At 39.1% G+C, this 19,134-nt stretch overlaps 2 protein-coding genes across 6 annotated transcripts; both read right to left on the reverse strand.

Annotated features, from left to right (window-relative positions):
* Nucleotides 1-7,379: 7,379 nt before the first annotated feature.
* LOC110941660 lies at nt 7,380-12,030 on the reverse strand. 5 transcript variants are annotated; one of them, XR_004893536.1, is made up of 4 exons: nt 11,501-12,030; nt 11,237-11,408; nt 8,566-8,644; nt 7,380-7,707 (listed from the first exon to the last, which is right to left on the reverse strand). XR_004893536.1 is itself a non-coding variant. In XM_022183327.2 (4 exons), exons 1-4 carry the CDS (start codon nt 9,454-9,456, stop codon nt 7,692-7,694), a joined length of 276 nt encoding a protein of 91 aa, XP_022039019.1. In that variant the 5' UTR covers nt 9,457-9,859; the 3' UTR covers nt 7,380-7,691. The 5 variants fall into 5 exon arrangements, 3 of the variants coding, with proteins under 3 accessions (XP_022039019.1, XP_022039018.1, XP_022039017.1); XM_022183327.2 differs by lacking the exons at nt 11,237-11,408; nt 11,501-12,030 and adding exons at nt 7,794-7,886; nt 9,369-9,859; XM_022183326.2 differs by lacking the exons at nt 11,237-11,408; nt 11,501-12,030 and adding exons at nt 7,798-7,886; nt 9,369-9,859 and having other exon boundaries at nt 8,566-8,649.
* Nucleotides 12,031-13,370: 1,340 nt separating this feature from the next.
* On the reverse strand, nt 13,371-15,832 carry LOC110941659. The gene is made up of 4 exons (XM_022183323.2): nt 15,348-15,832; nt 14,545-14,623; nt 13,777-13,865; nt 13,371-13,686 (listed from the first exon to the last, which is right to left on the reverse strand). The coding sequence occupies exons 1-4, from the start codon at nt 15,433-15,435 to the stop codon at nt 13,634-13,636; spliced, it is 309 nt and encodes a 102-aa protein (XP_022039015.1). The 5' UTR covers nt 15,436-15,832; the 3' UTR covers nt 13,371-13,633.
* Nucleotides 15,833-19,134: the final 3,302 nt, after the last annotated feature.

Consider the following 19,134-nt stretch of genomic DNA (forward strand, 5'->3'; position numbering starts at 1 on the left):
TTGAACATACTTATCCTAATCACAATTAATATTGCTAGTGGCATAAAAGCCTAGTCACGAGGACGTTATTATAATATTTAGCCGAGATTACGGAGAATCAAGGTATGAAGGTTTGAACCGTAGTCCTTTTACCTTCTCTTGACAGGGAGTCATAGACCACCACTGTCTTTTGTCTTATGAAGACAACAAGTATGGCTCGTAGGCACTACATCACTAACGGATGTTTAACAAGTGATTATCTTTATTGATGATTTAACCCATGATTTACTATATCATTAATTTGGGCCTTGGAATCCTTTTAGAGGACTCTTGCATAAGAATGGCGTGTGTAATTTTAACGAATCACATCTGCCATGATTGTTAACATGCTTACAGAGGTTAACAGGGGATCTGAATCTTTTAATTAGGTCTTACCATCTTGGCCGGATCTTAAAAGACACCTGGCTAGGTTTCACTCTGAAGATTCTTTATTTAGGCAGATCAAATTAAAAGGAATGGTTTTGATTTATTTCATATATAGTAATAACAACATGAAATTCATAATATAACATTCCAAAATTTTAATACGATTACACACCGCCCTAAACGGGACTTTTAAATAGTACATACCTACATAGAGGTTTAAAATAAGTGACAAGTCCACGCAGGGACTAATACAAGATAAGTGTCCACGTAGGGACTAAAAGATAAGTCCACGTAGGGACTGAAATACGATAAACGTCCACGCAGGGACTTATTTAAAATAAACATTACATTAGAACATACATAAGGACTAATGGTCACGTTTCTTCTTCTTGCCCTTTAGTAGGTTTGCTAAGCCCTTGAGGAATCCTCGGTGGCTCTTACGTTCTTCCTCGAAGTCTCTTTCCACACGGCTCAAACGGTGGAGTATTTCTTCTTGTTCGGGAGGAGAGAAACGTGGTTGTGGCGCCTGTGGCGGAACTGGGGGTCTGGGAGGTGCTGGATACCCATGAGCTGAGTAGTCCGGTACTCCCATGTTTCCAAGAGCTCCGTCGGGATAGCGGGCATTATACCTAGCCGCTACCACATATGGGTCGCGCTCATAGTTGTAGTTGTAATGTGCTTGTGATGACGGTTCGAACGGGTTGTAAGCCCACGGACCCATGTATGCAGGTATTGGGTGGTTATACCCAAATGGTGGCGAAGTTGGTGCAGCTGGTGTGGAGTTCGCCTCCTGTACAGGACTTGAAGGTCCTTCTTCTTGTAGTGGCGGGTAGTGGCTACTACTAGAGTGTCGAGGGGTGCTGAAGTGGAATTCCCCTCCTCGGGTGGACATACGAGCATTTGTCCTCCTACGCCTTGGCGGATCAGGCATTACTAGCTGTACCGGTGGCGGAGGTGGTGGCGTAACTGCCACGAAACGTGGATCCTCGGAGGGATCTCGCGGATGTTGCGGCTGCTGTGATGTCTGTGGCGTGTGGTACCACTCGTGTTGATTAAACAACGCCATGAAGCTATCTGGTCCCTGATAGGGTGTACCATGAAAGGATGACCCATCAGAGATTTCTATTGGATGCGTGGGCGTACCGCGAGCAGGTTCTGTCAGATCAGTATCCTCGTCCATATGATCTTCGGAGAAGTGATCTTGTGGTCCTAACGGAACAAAGCCTGAAGGTTCCTGGATGTAGTCAGCTGATTAAACTGACCTCTGAAGTATGGAGTAGGGTCGTCAAAATTTCGGTGCGATACCGAACGCTGTAGAGGTATGAAGGAGGGTTGCGGGTTGTTGGGATCATTTTCGGAATTTGGCCCGAATGAGTGCTGGTACGATGGCGTCGAGCTATGCGAGGTGGAATGCCTCGCAGGTTCATAAAGGTCTCTTTGCCTTTGCGGTTCTTCACTCCTTGTGGTCGAAGGAGTTCGCGTATTTGAAGGTCCAGCTTCGTGATCGTTGTGAGTAACGATCTCTCCTCTGCCTCTTCTTCCCCTTCCTCTTCCTCGGAAAATCACAGGCGGCATATTTCCTGCTTTTAAAAACTTTAAACACAATAATAAAAGAAAAAAGACAAACTTGGAATAACAATTCGAATTTGTCCTATGTTCTTGTCTAGACTCAAGTTTGTGCAATTGTGTCACTGAGATTAAACACATTAGGGTAGTGTTTAATTCACTCAATGTTGGCTCTGATACCAACCTGTCACACCCCGATTTCCACGTGTATCACCGGTGGGCCCGGTGGGGGATTATCGTGACGTAGTTGGCAATAATATAGTCAAACCACAATATATATAAATGCACAGCAGAAGCATAAAGATAAATATTATCCAACCATTTATTGTAATATCGATTGTATCACATATAGTTGAATAGTATCCACAGGAGGGATCAAAATAAATAAAAATGTTGTTCGACAGATAAGACATCAAGCTTGCGAGACTTTTTACGATGCTAAGGAGCTATTGCCAGCCGATTACGTGTAGTACCTGCACTTAATCTTTTTGGGGAAAATACGTCAGTTTACACTGGTAAATATATTCAACCGACACTTTTGTAAAATGTTTATTAAAATGATTTGAATGCACGAGGCACGAATTCTTTTATAACTTGGGAGAATTATTTAAAATTATAATCTTGTGAACGAATTACATGTTCCTTCTATGCGTTCAGTAGCCCGAATCTAGTCCGGGTTAAAGATCAATAGACACACCACATTGCGTAAAACCGAGGTGGGTAAACCATCAGCTACGTCTTTTAATAGTATAGACATAATACCAGGTGTACGCCTACACCCGACTGTCAAGGTCGTGGCCATTTCTTCGAATGATGCCAAGGATATCCGGGACATGGTCATTAACCCCCCAAAGGCTTTTAAGTAACAAGACTATTTAAATGAGCCGATCAAATTATTCAATTAACCACCTAAGCGATGGAAGATTTGATGCTCAATCAAGCGGTATTTTATATACCGTAACCCAAGCCCGTATAAGGGAAAATAAGTTAAAAGTATTTACCTTTGCAAGTATTGTCCTTAATCGGTTAAATCACAGATATCTTTTACTGGGGCTCCTATTCTGGAACGAAGGTTTTAAAATAACCTATTAGAATCCTAACGGGTCTTTATATTAGCCGTAGCCTAGACCGGTCAGTTTCAAGGGATAGATACGGTTTAATCGCGTGAAAGGCGAAAACCGAGAACGGAATGTGATTCTGACCTAACAAGTTCGGATACTTGTTTTATATGGGTTTAATATTGACACTCTGGATTTTGGGGTCAAGATAATATGGTTTGACCCGTTTTGGCTAATTTATGTAAACTAGTTACATAAGCCGAATCGTGCGCGCAATAGGCGCAACGGGTATCCGTAGGAGTCCTACACTTGTTTCCTAAGTCAATATGCCTTAAAGAGGTTGTGATATCAGTAGGATACCTCCCATAATGCCCGTAACGAGTTTTAGTTTATTATACGCCCCGTAGGGGTTTTCCGGTCATTTTAAAGACTTTAAAAGGGCTTTCTGAGTTCTACAGGAAACCTGAGTTTCCCGATCAGTATAATAAGTCTAGAATATCTTATTTATTATTTAAAATCAGTAGCAACTGGAATCGGGTCAAAAGACCTTGTAGAACTTAAGTTTTGGCCGAAAAGGGCATATTCGGTATTTACCGAACCGTAGCCATAACCGCAGGTTATGAGCAGGTTAAAATTAATTAAAAATCTTTAAAAACCCCAAAATATTATTTTACTACAGTGAGTAAAAGTTTTGGTGACGAAATCTTGGTTTAGGTAGGCGTTATGCTAATTGCGCCGTTTATTACAAAAGTTTCTTATAAATGCGCTATTTAGCATAATTCCCATTCTAGACCTCGGATTGGCGTGAAACTTTAGGGACATGCTTAGAATTTGGTAAGCAAGGTTATGGTCCCCTCACGTGTCCGAAATACTCGTTTTATTTTAAAAAGGGCGTTACGGTCAACTTTTAAGTAATTAACGGAAATGCGTAAAAGACTCGGACAAACAACGAACCGGTCACAGAGGGTGATACCATCACGTGACCTGGTCCTAAGAGAGTGCTAAGGCATATCTACATTGCACTAAAACGGGTCAGAACTGAAGTCAAAGCAAAAGTCAAACTTTTGCGACATTCGGCTCCGAACCGGGTCAATATATCAAATGGTCGGATCAAACATGCTTAGACGAGTTTATATACTTATTATCATGTTTTATGATCATCAAAACAGGTTTCATAGCATATGCATTACAGTTTATGTACAAAATCGCAAAATGGCTTTCTGTTGACTTTTTAAGTGCACGTTTGACTCGACATTTGACATAGTTAGAGTGGTGATCAGGGGGAACCCTTTTAGAGGTTTATTACCCACATAAATACCAACACATAACTACTTTTGATTCGAGAATTCACTGGACCATTCGTGATTTATCGCAAAGTCAATCGTTAGTTACGACGGATTGACTTTTAGGCTAAACTAAGCAAAAACAAAGCCATATAAGGTTTGGCATACTTACAGAGACTTGATGTAAGACTTAGAACTAGAGAAGAAAACTTGGGAGCTTCAGAAATGATCAGAGAATGTGTTTTGAGGTGTGCTTCAATTGTGAACCATGTATGCCTATTTATAGTGCAAGAATTGCTTTAAGATCCTTACATCTCAGCCTACAAGTGAGTATGGATGATGGGCAGGTGGCCTAGAGTGCTATGGGTCGAGTAGGGGGCACCCATGCTTCATTGATTGTTCACAATTTCGTTTTGAAGCCAAATCATTGAATCTGCCCATACATTCTGCATCTGTATGTCCCGCGCGGCCCGCGTTAAGGTTTCATGTATCTTGGTCGCGGGTCGCCTGAGTTCTAATATCAGGACGCGTATAAACAGATGGCTCGCGGCCCGCGTTAACTTAACCATATCTCTTACGCGGCCCGCGTTAGGTTAAATTTTCAAGATTTCTAAATCTTTTATAATCATTGCGAAATCTTTGCAATTAATAACGAAATCTTTGGTAATTAATAACCTGACCTTTCGGGTTTGAAGGGGTAACTTTGCGATTTGGCCCTTGATTATTTACAACTAAGGGCCTCGTGTTATTTACCCGCATTGTTAAGTCCCCGAATAGTTTGTTAGTTATCTGGAAAGCCTTAACTTTCATTGTTGACACTTTTAACCCTTGTCGTACGAATTTGATCATATCTTTCTCGTTTTAAAACGAAACTTCGCGGAATTTATATAGTACATTCTAGTGAGCGTATTCTACTGTTACAAAGCCTCGGGTACGTCAAAGGGTCACTCAGAGGTATAATTAAACATGTTGACACAGTTAACCCCCGCAACTTGTAATCTCTCACTTTCTTCCGCGTTTCGCTTCCGCACGATCCATGATTTATTCGTTTGAAGGTACAAGTATCGTTTAGGGTTACTATGCAATATACTTACCCTTGTTTGACATTTATAACCCTCGAATTTACACACTTTCAAGGTTTGTCAACTTTAGTCCTTTATTTAATATTAAATGCCACGTGTAAACTCAAGACACGTGTCAATACATTATTAGACACAAAATTTTGAGGTGTTACACTATGTTTGTCAACTTTAGTCCCTCTTTAGTATTCTTTAACACGTCTAGGTTTATGACACGTGTCAATACATTATAGGACGCAAATTTTCGAGGTGTTACATCCTCACCCCCTTAAAAGAAATCTCGACCTCGAGATTTATTGAAAAAAATGAGGATACTTTTCTTTCATCATGGACTCTACCTTCCACGTGTACTCGGGACCTCTACGGGCATCCCATTTTACCTTTACAATCGGTATATACTTCCTTCGAAGCTTCTTAACCTGTCGATCTTCGATCGACACCGGTTTTTCAACAAACTTTAAGCTCTCATCGATGTGTACATCTGTATGCGGTATAACTAGCGATTCATCAGCGAAACACTTCTTTAGATTGCAGATGTGTAACACATTGTGGATACCACTGAGCTCTTCCGGTAAGTTTAACTTATAGGCAACTGATCCGACACGTTCGATTACTTCGAACGGTCCAATGTATCTCGGGCTCAACTTGCCTTTCTTACCGAATCGCATCACTCCCTTCCAGGGTGATACTTTCAGAAACACCTTGTCACCTACTTCGAAGTTAAAAGGTTTACGCTTCAAATCTGCGTAACTTTTCTGCCTATCTCGGGCAGCTTTCAAACGGTCGCGAATTTGGACAATCTTGTCCGTTGTTCCAAAAATTATATCAGGTCCTGTCATCTGAACATAGCCCAACAAACGGGCGTTCTACACTTTCTACCATATAAGGCTTCGAAAGGAGCGGCCTTAATGCTCGTATGGTAGCTGTTGTTATATGAGAACTCGACTAATGGTAGGTGGCTATCCCAACTACCACCTAAGTCAATTACACATGCACGAAGCATGTCTTCCAACGTTTGGATTGTACGCTCACTCTGTCCGTCCGTCTGAGGGTGGTAAGCCGTACTGAAGTTTAAGCGCATGCCCAAAGACTGTTGGAAACTTTTCCAAAATTGTGACGTGTATCTGGTATCCCTATCCGAAATAATAGCCACGGGTACTCCGTGCAGAGATACAATCTTGTCGATGTACAATTGTGCCAACATGTCAGAGCTATAAGTCTCTTTAATGGGTAGGAAATATGCTGACTTAGTCAGTCTATCAACTATTACCCATATCGTATCGTTTCCCTTCCTTGTCTTTGGCAACTTGGTGATGAAATCCATCGTCACCATTTCCCGCTTCCACTCGGGAAGTTCAGGTTGTTGCAGCAAGCCTGACGGCTTTTGATGCTCAGCTTTGACTTGCGCACAAGTCAAACACTTTGCTACATAGGTGGCTATAGACTTCTTCAAGCCTATCCACCAAAAGTTTGCCTTCAAATCCTGGTACATCTTGTCCGCTCCAGGATGAACGGAATATCTGGAACTGTGGGCTTCCTGAAGGATGACGTCCCGAAGACCTCCATAAACAGGAACCCATATCCTTCCATTTAATCTCAGAATTCCGTCTTTGCCATAGGATAACTGTTCTTCAGTTACTCCCAGCTTTTCGTTAGGATAGTTAGCTTCTGACACAGCTTCCTTCTGTGCAGCTAACAATCTTTCATTCAGACTGTTCTTGATTTCAATGCTCTTGGCATTGATCCTTATTGGTTTCACTCTTTCTTTTCTGCTCAAGGCATCTGCGACTATGTTGGCTTTTCCTGGATGGTATCTTATTTCACAGTCATAATCGTTTCAGAGTTTCCATCCAACGTCGTGTAACGCCCATAAATTTTCTAAACAATCTTATTATGATTTGCGGAATGTAGGCCCATTTGTATTTAGCTTCAATTTCTAGAAACAACTATAGTGTCATGACTTTCGTTTGATAGTTACCATCATTTAGAAACTTACATATTCCATTCCAATTTTTATAAAATTTCGGCATGACCCGTTCGTATTACGGATAACCGTTACGGTAACAAAACCTGTTTACAATCCATTTTACAACTCTAAACTTGAACATAAACAAAACAAGACACTACGTCTGACTCATGAAGCTTACACGATTTAAAACTACCGAATGCCGTAAAAGGCAAGTAAAACATGACGACCCGTCTAAGTCGGCGATATAACCTGACGGATGGATGAACTGACATTGCTTACTCGATCTCAGATTTGTCACCAAACCTTGTTCCATTCATCAGTCCGCGAACCTCTAGTTCCCATTATACCTGAAACCCAACATGCATGTTATGAGTTCTATATATAATATATATTAGATAACTCAAATAGGTGGATTCTGACCTATATTTTTCACAAACTTCCAACGAACTCGACTCCTTTAATTTCATAGTCCACTATCGCTTCCAACTTGTGAATCAACCTCCAATAGAATTCACAATCAAGCCACCTGTGATAAAAATCCCATTCAACTATTAGACCATTAATATTCATTTCTAACAAATCCAAAGATTTCATTAATGCTTTACTTAACCAGAATCCAAATCTTCTTCATTCATGTGGATCAAGTGACCCAAATCACTTGCTTACCCCAAGTTAAATAATTTGAGACAATAGTTTAACCAGTTACCACTGTAATCTAATCCACTTACTAAATAAACATCATGGTTATGATATTTGTACACAACTTGGAATCATGTGCATATGTACTTATTTAATTCAAAGCATCCCATTTATTAAGATTGTGGTTTGGAAGCCACGTACTAATTTGACTTTTAATAAGTCAACAACCCTTTATTAGATTAACCGTTATCAACACATTTAAAATGCTACCCTTAGTAAAAAAAACATCATAATCACTGGGCAAGTCATGTACCCATGACTTGAATTCATCTTACCAATTAAATAGTTTCAAATCTATAATACAGATACTTACCATACTCATGGGTTATGATTCCCTTGTCCACGGTATTCTCCTATGAATACCTCCAATTTAACATTTCATACTTTAATATTCTCATATAAGTTCCATATTAAAGCACAAGATGTTCTACGTATACAAGTACAAGAACCTGCAAACAATAAATCTATATTCCTGCATACAACTATTAAGTGCCAGAAGCACTTACCTTGACCCGTAAGTAGTTGATACGTATTCCATATGTCCGTCCCGTTGCCTACCAAGTTCGCGCCCAGAATGGCATGTACCTGTCCTTTCATGTCCACGTTTACATGTCATTATTACCAAACGTTATAACTCATATTATCAATTACTTTATTCATACATCGAGAAATTCTACACATGGTTCTATATACCACATACGTGTGTTATAGTACACATTCCACCATATATTAAATTAAATACATTCATACATGCATAATTACCAATGATTACATAAGAATACATACAATTTACAATTCATAATGCCATAGACCATTACTAGTAGGTTCAACTACCTTTACTTAGAACAATTTCGTCATTTCATTCTAGTTAAGTAATCATTTAAGTATCATCCGGAGATATCATACAACATCACATTTCATGTCTATTACCATAAGATAGCATACAATTTCATCTAGTAGGATAAAATTGGCTTTTCATTAACACTTGGTGTGCACAAAATCATTTAAACACAATGTACAAGTATTTTATACATAGTCTTCCTAGTTCTTGCATAAAATCATGTTTCATGCATTCCAAGATAATTCAAATAGCAAGAATACATATTCGATATGCTCATGCAACATACTAAACCAAGATTTGGACATGGGTTTTCACTCATGTCGCCATCTTCATCACCCTCTCTAAGGTTTCACCTCAATCCACCAAATAATGAGTTACCGAGAAATAGTTTAGAACTTCATCCCCGATATTATTTGTACGTCTCATAACATTAAATATTACCGAGTCAACATTTGTATGGGGTCATACCTTTGCGGACACGCTGTCCTAAACCGGTTTGTAAGAAAATCATGTAACGAAATGCGACACAAACTTGTCGAGCCCATAACTTGGTCATCCGGACTCCGATCTGGGTGATTCAGGTGTCCATGGAACCCTATTTTCAAGATCTAAACATAACACTTGTTGTTTCAGCTGGAAACAGTTGCTATTGTTGCTGGAAAGACCAAACAGCCGCCGGAAACCCTTCCAGCAAGCTGTTCTGTTCAGGGCAGTAAATATCTGACCTCCAAGCCTCTAAATGACGATCCCAACGGTCAAAATCTTTGTATATATGTGTAGAAGACTCGATCCAAATTTGAGCTCGATCCAACGGTTAGATCTTCGGGAATCATCTGATCTTTGCTGCTATAAACTTCAAAAACGGGATTTCTCCCTTCTCTCTCTTCCTTAGCTCCCAAAACCGAAAATTATCAATGTGAGGGAGTTGGAGGCGGCCCTAACATGTTTTAGGGTATTAAAGTTTGCCACTTATCACACTTGGTCCCTCTTAGTTCAATAGTTTTGACATTTTCAACCCGAAACTTCTAGATTTGCATAAAACGAGCGTTTCTTGAGATGTTTTGTACGAGTCTCTTTAAATGTGTATTCACACTTTTGACAAACACTTCTCTAAAAAATAAGCCATTTTATTTTTGTCATGATTTAATCCGGAACCTAATGCAGCACGTCAAGACTTAGAAATTGGGGTGTTACATTTAATCTTTCCATTCATTACAATTTAAGCCCTCATGTTTGGATGTTTATATTATTATGGCCAAAATGCATTCTTTTAGGTTAAAATCCTATTTACCCCTTTAACAATGTTCATAATTCTACTTACCATTCTAACGACAATTACATTCATAATTACTTATTTCGTCATATTTTCATATACGACTTTTGGGGTGTTACAAGTCTACCCCCCTTAAAAGAGGTTTCGTCCCCGAAACCTTGCTCATTCCTACTTGGACAATTCTACCTTTAATCCATTCATCTCTTCATTCATGATGCTCATTACATTCCAAAAACACTTGCGACTTATATAAGGGGTGGGTTTCATTTTCAACCATAAGTGGATATCTTGTTCTCACTCTATGAGTCAGGCATTGAACTTTCATGCATCTACCATTCGTAGTGGGTCATACTATTTCAAACTCACTCGTATAATAAAGAAAATATTACATTCTAACATTTGTCCTACCAATACGTATTGTGGTTTTGAACTCGGTGTTCTATCTTTATAAACCTTTCTAGGCACTTCCGTTAACATATAATAATTTGGACCATTTACTTACTCAATCTTTTTACCTGCATTCATTTTGAATTTAACGCTATCACAGGATAGTTATTATTATTCCATTCCTGCTTATCTAGGGCAACCGCTACATTCCATTACTAACGTTGCTCCTAATTTCTTTCATATCTTCATAAGAGGTGAGCATATACTAATACACATTACTATAGACATTCGAATATTAATACACTAACATAACTATCATTTTCATACTCCCTTACCCATACTCGTCACGTGGTTTAGACATTAAGCTACATTTCTACCATCACTTAAACTACTTACAACTTTATGTCTAACCTCAGATTTAATCATTTGCATTACTTTATTATACTAATCTGGTATGTCGTGCGAGGGCACCATACGAGCATTAACCAATTAGTCCAAATTTTCATTCAAGGCCTTTAGATCTTCCTCTTAACGACATAAGTACTTCCTTAGGTTGACCATTACAAGTCGATTATTTCATACCATACCATAATTAACCTACCATTTATTTCACTCACATGTACCAATAAATTTACAGATTCTTGGTTATCAATAAGGAATTAAACATTTTACTAACCTCGCCTTCATTGCGTAGATCAGTGATCCGGGAGCCGGATCGTTCCGCTTCTTTACAGGTACCTTCCGTACCAGAATTTGGTCTCATTCATTCGTGAAATATGCTCTCACTCGTGAGCATCCTTCCAACAGCTTTATTACTATCATTATACTAATAATTTCATCATTCGTATCTGTAAAAGTTAACGGTTAGCACATAACTTTTCATATTTGCATTCCACATAGTGTTTGTTCGCCTATGACTATTTCACAATTTCTTACGTACATGTTTTAAACATATCGCATTCCATTTCTTGCATACAGTCTTTTCATTTTATTGGTTATTTCATCAACCTTTGCAGGTCAAACTGGCACTTCTTACTTATCGCAAACGTATCGAAGTACACGTTCATCCTTTTTTTCCATTCATGCATACTTGTAAAGACTGCATTACATTATTTCAGTATCCTTGTCAAAACCTACCCTTCCCATCCACTCTTAAGTTATTGTCTAAGTCGTAACCCGTCATTCATTCTTACCCTCAAGAGTCATTTAGTAATATGTATAATACGTAACATGTTTCAAAGTTTCTTTCTTCCAACTAAATTTCGCTACAACAACCATTTTCAACGGTTATACTCACTTATTTAGGGGGGGCAAAAATTTTCTTTCTATTTTTCTATCACTTGCCTTCTTAATTTTTATTTCACTCCGTTTGACTTTTTGGAAGTTTAATTTGTAAATACATCCTTACATATACGTATTAGTTATCTTAATCTGACACATCACTCTCTAGTCGAGCCAAAAAAATCCTATTAAAAGCATAACCTTTATACATACCTGGCGCAAGTCAAATCCATTGACTCATTATCCATGCCTTGCGTTGACTATTTCCTTCCAATTTGTGACATCACATGACCATACATTATGCTCACCTACAAATATATGACTTGACCATTTTAAACATTAAATACCGGGTACAAATGGCAAGCACCATTTGACCCGCATAACTCATTTGTCCCTCTTAACCATCTTGCACACAACGCATTTGCATAATTATATTTATATATAGTAAAAAGTTTTATTAAAATAATTACCTCTTCGGTCCGCATTTACTTACGAATTCGGACTTTTCATTCCACTTTCCATTCCTTTCTATGTTTTGAATCCATCTCACGGATTCAAACATCTCATTCATATTCGTCACTCCTTCTATGTTTTGAATCCGTCTCGCGGATTCTAACATATCATTCATTCTTTCATTCTTTCATATTTCGAATCCGTCTCGAAGATTCTAACATATCATTCATGCTTTCATTCCTTTCATGATTCGAATCCGTCTCGCGGATTCTAGCATATTATTCATACTTTCTCATTCCTTCTATGTTTTGAATCCGTCTCGCGGATTCAAACATATCATTCATACTTCTCTTTCGTGCTTGGTACTTTCAATTTCTTGAGAGTCTTACATTTCCTTTCACCCTCACGTCCACCTACTCCCTAATTCTAACGGACATACCTGTAACAATTACCACGGTCTCACGAACGTCATATGTTTCTTGTGTACTGGCCAGGTACACAATCCACATACTAGTTTCGTGTCTTCGTGTGATCGTCACCTTATGTCCGAAGAATTAGGTTTCGGCACGTGTGACATTTTCAAAACTTCATTACCATTCTATTATTATTTTTCATTTAAAATTTTTCCTTAACTTGACATTACCAGTTCATGCGTCCACATGTTAAATTTACGTACCTGGGACCAATTTATCTTGTAACGTGCCTTGATGCCGGTCCTAGACCGCATTCACGGGTCGTCCTCTCCAAGCAATTATGCTTACCTTACACATAACATACTATTAGTTTCCTTCAAATACATACTTAAGTACATACTTACCTTTGCCTGTACCCTTAGATCTTGATCGAGTCTCGGATTCTATGGGTTCCTTGTCATAAGAGCACACAAGTTTGAATTCAAGTATTTTACCTTCTCATACTTGATTTCCCTCAAACCAGGGCTCTGATACCAACTTGTAACGCCCATAAATTTTCTAAACAATCTTACTATGATTTGCGGAATGTAGGCCCATTTGTATTTAGCTTCAATTTCTAGAAACAATTATAGTGTCATGACTTTCGTTTGATAGTTACCATCATTTAAAAACTTACATATTCCATTCCAATTTTTATAAAATTTCGGCAAGACCCGTTCGTATTACGGATAACCGTTACGGTAATAAAACCTGTTTACAATCCATTTTACAACTCTAAACTTGAACATAAACAAAACAAGACACTACGTCTGACTCATGAAGCTTACACGATTTAAAACTACCGAATGCCGTAAAAGGCAAGTAAAACATGACGATATAACCTGACGGATGGATGAACTGACATTGCTTACTCGATTTCAGATTTGTCACCAAACCTTGTTCCATTCATCACTCCGCGAACCTCTAGTTCCCATTATACCTGAAACCCAACATGCACGTTATGAGTTCTATATATAATATATATTAGATAACTCAAATATGTGGATTCTGATCTATATTTTTCACAAACTTCCAACGAACTCGACTCCTTTAATTTCATAGTCCACTATTGCTTCCAACTTGTGAATCAACCTCCAATAGAATTCACAATCAAGCCACCTGTGATAAAAATCTCATTCAACTATTAGACCATTAATATTCATTTCTAACAAATCTAAAGATTTCATTAATGCTTTACTTAGCCAGAATCCAAATCTTCTTCATTCATGTGGATCAAGTGACCCAAATCACTTGCTTACCCCAAGTTAAATAATTTGAGACAATAGTTTAACCAGTTACCACTGTAATCTAATCCACTTACTAAATAAACATCATGGTTATGATATTTGTACACAACTTGGAATCATGTGCATATGTACTTATTTAATTCAAAGCATCCCATTTATTAAGATTGTGGTTTGGAAGCCACGTACTAATTTGACTTTTAATAAGTCAACAACCCTTTATTAGATTAACCGTTATCAACACATTTAAAATTCTACCCTTAGTAAAAAAAACATCATAATCACTGGGCAAGTCATGTACCCATGACTTGAATTCATCTTACCAATTAAATAGTTTCAAATCTATAATACAGATACTTACCATACTCATGGGTTATGATTCCCTTGTCCATGGTATTCTCCTATGAATACCTCCAATTTAACATTTCATACTTTAATATTCTCATATAAGTTCCACATTAAAGCACAAGATGTTCTACGTATACAAGTACAAGAACCTGCAAACAATAAATCTATATTCCTGCATACAACTATTAAGTGCCAGAAGCACTTACCTTGACCCGTAAGTAGTTGATACGTATTCCATATGTCCGTCCCGTTGCCTACCAAGTTCGCGCCCAGAATGGCATGTACCTGTCCTTTCATGTCCACGTTTACATGTCATTATTAGCAAACGTTATAACTCATATTATCAATTACTTTATTCATACATCGAGAAATTCTACACATGGTTCTATATACCACATACGTGTGTTATAGTACACATTCCACCATATATTAAATTAAATACATTCATACATGCATAATTACCAATGATTACATAAGAATACATACAATTTACAATTCATAATGCCATAGACCATTACTAGAAGGTTCAACTACCTTTACTTAGAACAATTTCGTCATTTCATTCTAGTTAAGTAATCATTCAAGTATCATCCGGAGATATCATACAACATCACATTTCATGTCTATTACCATAAGATAGCATACAATTTCATCTAGTAGGATAAAATTGGCTTTTCATTAACACTTGGTGTGCACAAAATCATTTAAACACAATGTACAAGTATTTTATACATAGTCTTCCTAGTTCTTGCATAAAATCATGTTTCATGCATTCCAAGATAATTCAAATAGCAAGAATACATATTCGATATGCTCATGCAACATACTAAACCAAGATTTGGACATGGGTTTTCACCCATGTCGCCATCTTCATCACCCTCTCTAAGGTTTCACCTCAATCCACCAAATAATGAGTTACCGAGAAATAGTTTAGAACTTCATCCCCGATATTATTTGTACGTCTCATAACATTAAATATTACCGAGTCAACATTTGTATGGGGTCATACCTTTGCGGACACGCTGTCCTAAACCGGTTTGTAAGAAAATCATGTAACGAAATGCGACACAAACTTGTCGAGCCCATAACTTGGTCATCCGGACTCCGATCTGGGTGATTCAGGTGTCCATGGAACCCTATTTTCAAGATCTAAACATAACACTTGTTGTTTCAGCTGGAAACAGTTGCTATTGTTGCTGGAAAGACCAAACAGCCACCGGAAACCCTTCCAGCAAGCTGTTCTGTTCAGGGCAGTAAATATCCGACCTCCAAGCCTCTAAATGACGATCCCAACGGTCAAAATCTTTGTATATATGTGTAGAAGACTCGATCCAAATTTGAGCTCGATCCAACGGTTAGATCTTCGGGAATCATCTGATCTTTGCTGCTATAAACTTCAAAAACGGGATTTCTCCCTTTTCTCTCTTCCTTAGCTCCCAAAACCGAAAATTATCAATGTGAGGGAGATGGAGGCGGCCCTAACATGTTTTAGGGTATTAAAGTTTGCCACTTATCACACTTGGTCCCTCTTAGTTCAATAGTTTTGACATTTTCAACCCGAAACTTCTAGATTTGCATAAAACGAGCGTTTCTTGAGATGTTTTGTACGAGTCTCTTTAAATGTGTATTCACACTTTTGACAAACACTTCTCTAATAAATAAGCCATTTTATTTTTGTCATGATTTAATCCGGAATCTAATGCAGCACGTCAAGACTTAGAAATTGGGGTGTTACATTTAATCTTTCCATTCATTACAATTTAAGCCCTCATGTTTGGATGTTTATATTATTATGGCCAAAATGCATTCTTTTAGGTTAAAATCCTATTTACCCCTTTAACAATGTTCATAATTCTACTTACCATTCTAACGACAATTACATTCATAATTACTTATTTCGTCATATTTTCATATACGACTTTTGGGGTGTTACACGTCGCTGCCTCATATTCAAATCTTTCTGATTGAACAGGTGCTGGAGGCTCTTGTGATCAGAATAGATCATGAATTTAATGCCATACAAATAGTGCCTCCATAGCTTTAGTGCAAATACAACGACACCCAACTCCAAGTCATGGGTGGTGTAATTCTTTTCATGCACTTTCAATTGACGTGAAGCATAGGCAATAACCTTGCCTTTCTGCATAAGCACACAACCCATCCCGGTGTGTGATGCATCACAGTATACCACAAATTCTTCCATTCCGTCCGGCAATGTCAACACAGGAGCATTGTTTAGCTTCTGTTTAAGGATATCAAAAGCTTCTTGCTGCTTAGGGCCCCAGTTAAACTTTATATTCTTCCTAGTTAAAGAAGTTAGGGGTGCAGCAATCCTTGAGAAATTTTCGATGAAGCGTCTGTAGTATCCTGCTAGACCTAGGAAACTGCGAATCTCCGTAGGCGTCTTCGGCTCCTGCCAATTCATGACGACTTCAACCTTGGCGGGATCCACTTGGATACCACGCTCACTGACTACATGTCCAAGGAATTGAACTTCTCGTAGCCAAAATTCACATTTAGAGAATTTGGCATAAAGCTTTTCTTGATGAAGCAGTTTAAGAATACATCGAAGATGCTTCTCGTGGTCAGCTTGACTTTTTGAGTAGATGAGGATATCATCGATGAAGACAATGACAAATTTATCCAAATACGGCTTGCAGACGCGATTCATGAGATCCATGAATGCGGCAGGTGCATTAGTGAGCCCAAAAGGCATCACTAGGAACTCGAAATGACTATAACGAGTCCTAAATGCAGTCTTGTGCACATCTTCGTCCTTGACCTTCAATTGATGGTAGCCTGACCTTAGATTAATCTTGGAAAAGTAGCTTGCTCCTTGCAACTGATCGAACAGATCGTCGATCCTGGGCAAAGAATACCTATTCTTGATAGTAAGCTTATTAAGCTCACGGTAATCGATGCATAGACGCATCGAACCATCTTTCTTTTTGACGAACAAGATCGGTGCTCCCCATGGAGACGAACTAGGTCTAACAAAACCTTTGGCTAGCAGATCATCTAGCTGCGTCCTCAATTCTTTCATTTCTGTTGGTGCCAATCTATAAGGTGCCCTTGCAATAGGCGCTGCTCCTGGAATGATGTCGATACTGAATTCCACATGCCTATCTGGTGGCAAACCAGGCAGTTCTTCTGGGAAAACTTCAGGGTAGTCAGAGATGACTGGGATGTCTTCAATCTTGGGTTTCTCCTCACCAATGGTCACCTGTTCCATATAAATGACACATCCCTTCTTCAAACATCTGGATGCCTTGAGCATAGACACGTGCGCAGGCAATCCATGCCGAGTATCTCCTTGAATGGTAAGTGGTTCTCCAGACGGAGTCTTGATCACCACTTGTTTCTTGTTGCACACAATCTGAGCTTGGTTATGCGATAACCAATCCATACCCAACACTATGTCGAAACCAGCTAGCTTAAAGGGTAACAGGGATAAAGGAAATGAGTGGTTCCTAACGGATATGACACATCCATCTAACACAGTTGAGACTGTTTCCATAGTCCCATCTGCTAACTCTACCTCATAATTCACATTCAAGGCTTTAACAGGCAATTTTAACAACTCACAAAACTTACTATCCACAAAGGATTTATCTGCTCCAGAATCAAATAATACTCTTGCGAATACATCACTAATGAGAAACGTACCGGTTATGACGTTGTCGTTCTGGATAGCGTCTTGAACATTCATCTGAAAGACCCTGGCATTGGTCTTTTTCCCTTCTTCAGCCTTCTTCACCAGCTTTGGGCAGTTAGTCTTGATGTGCCCTTTTTCATTGCAACTATAACAAGTTGCATCCTTTAGTTTCTTGCACTCAAGAGTCTTATGCTCAGAGGACTTGCAAATCCCACACGCCTTCGGCTGGGATTTCTGTTCATATCTGCACCTCCCGAAATGGTGCTTATTGCAAACCTTGCACTTGGGCTTATCGCCCGACTGCTGATCACCCTTCTTGGTCTCAGACCCCTTCTTGTGGTCGCGGTTCCCCCTATGCTTCTCGCTCGACTGACGTGAATTATCATCTTCACGTTTCCTTTTCTCAGTGTCAGCATTTCTCAATGATCCCTGCCTCACTGCATATAGTGTGAGAGACAGAGATATATCTGCTATGGATCTAAATATAGCGGGCCAAGAGGCCTTCACGCTAGCTTTGATTTCTGGGTCCAGACCCCCAATGAAGCGCGCGATCCTTTTGGGTTCCAGGGTCACAAGGTATGGAACCAATCTGGACAGGGTGTTGAAACTTGTAAGATATGCCTGGCAATCGAAGTTCTTCATGACCAGTGATAGGAAATCAGATTCTATCTTCTCGACCTCGTGTTGAGGGCAGTAGTTTTCTTTGATGAGAGCAACAAATTGCTCCCATGTCATGCTGTACAAAGCAACCTTTCCAGAGGCTTGAACCAATGACCTCCACCACGCTAGGGCTTCACCTTTAAATGACTGGGATACAAACTTTACCACATCCCTCTCAGCACAACCACTAATGTCCACAACAGTGTCCATTTCGTCTAGCCAGGTCATGCAATCCACAACGCCTTTTTCCCCAGTAAAATCTCGGGGCTTGCAGGAAACAAAATACTTATATGTGCAACCCTTGGCGCGAGGTGCATCATCGAACACTATTTTCTTGGGACAGACACTATTCTCATTTGACGAGTGTCGGTCATCATCCTTTTTAGGTTTAGGCTGGACAGATGGTGGTTTGCTATGAGATTCAGAATGGGTTCTTGGTTTAGAGTGTGGTGCAGATCGGGTCCTACTTCGAGACTCGCTA

The sequence above is a fragment of the Helianthus annuus genome, chromosome 5, assembly GCF_002127325.2.
Source record: "Helianthus annuus cultivar XRQ/B chromosome 5, HanXRQr2.0-SUNRISE, whole genome shotgun sequence".
NCBI lineage: Eukaryota > Viridiplantae > Streptophyta > Magnoliopsida > Asterales > Asteraceae > Helianthus > Helianthus annuus.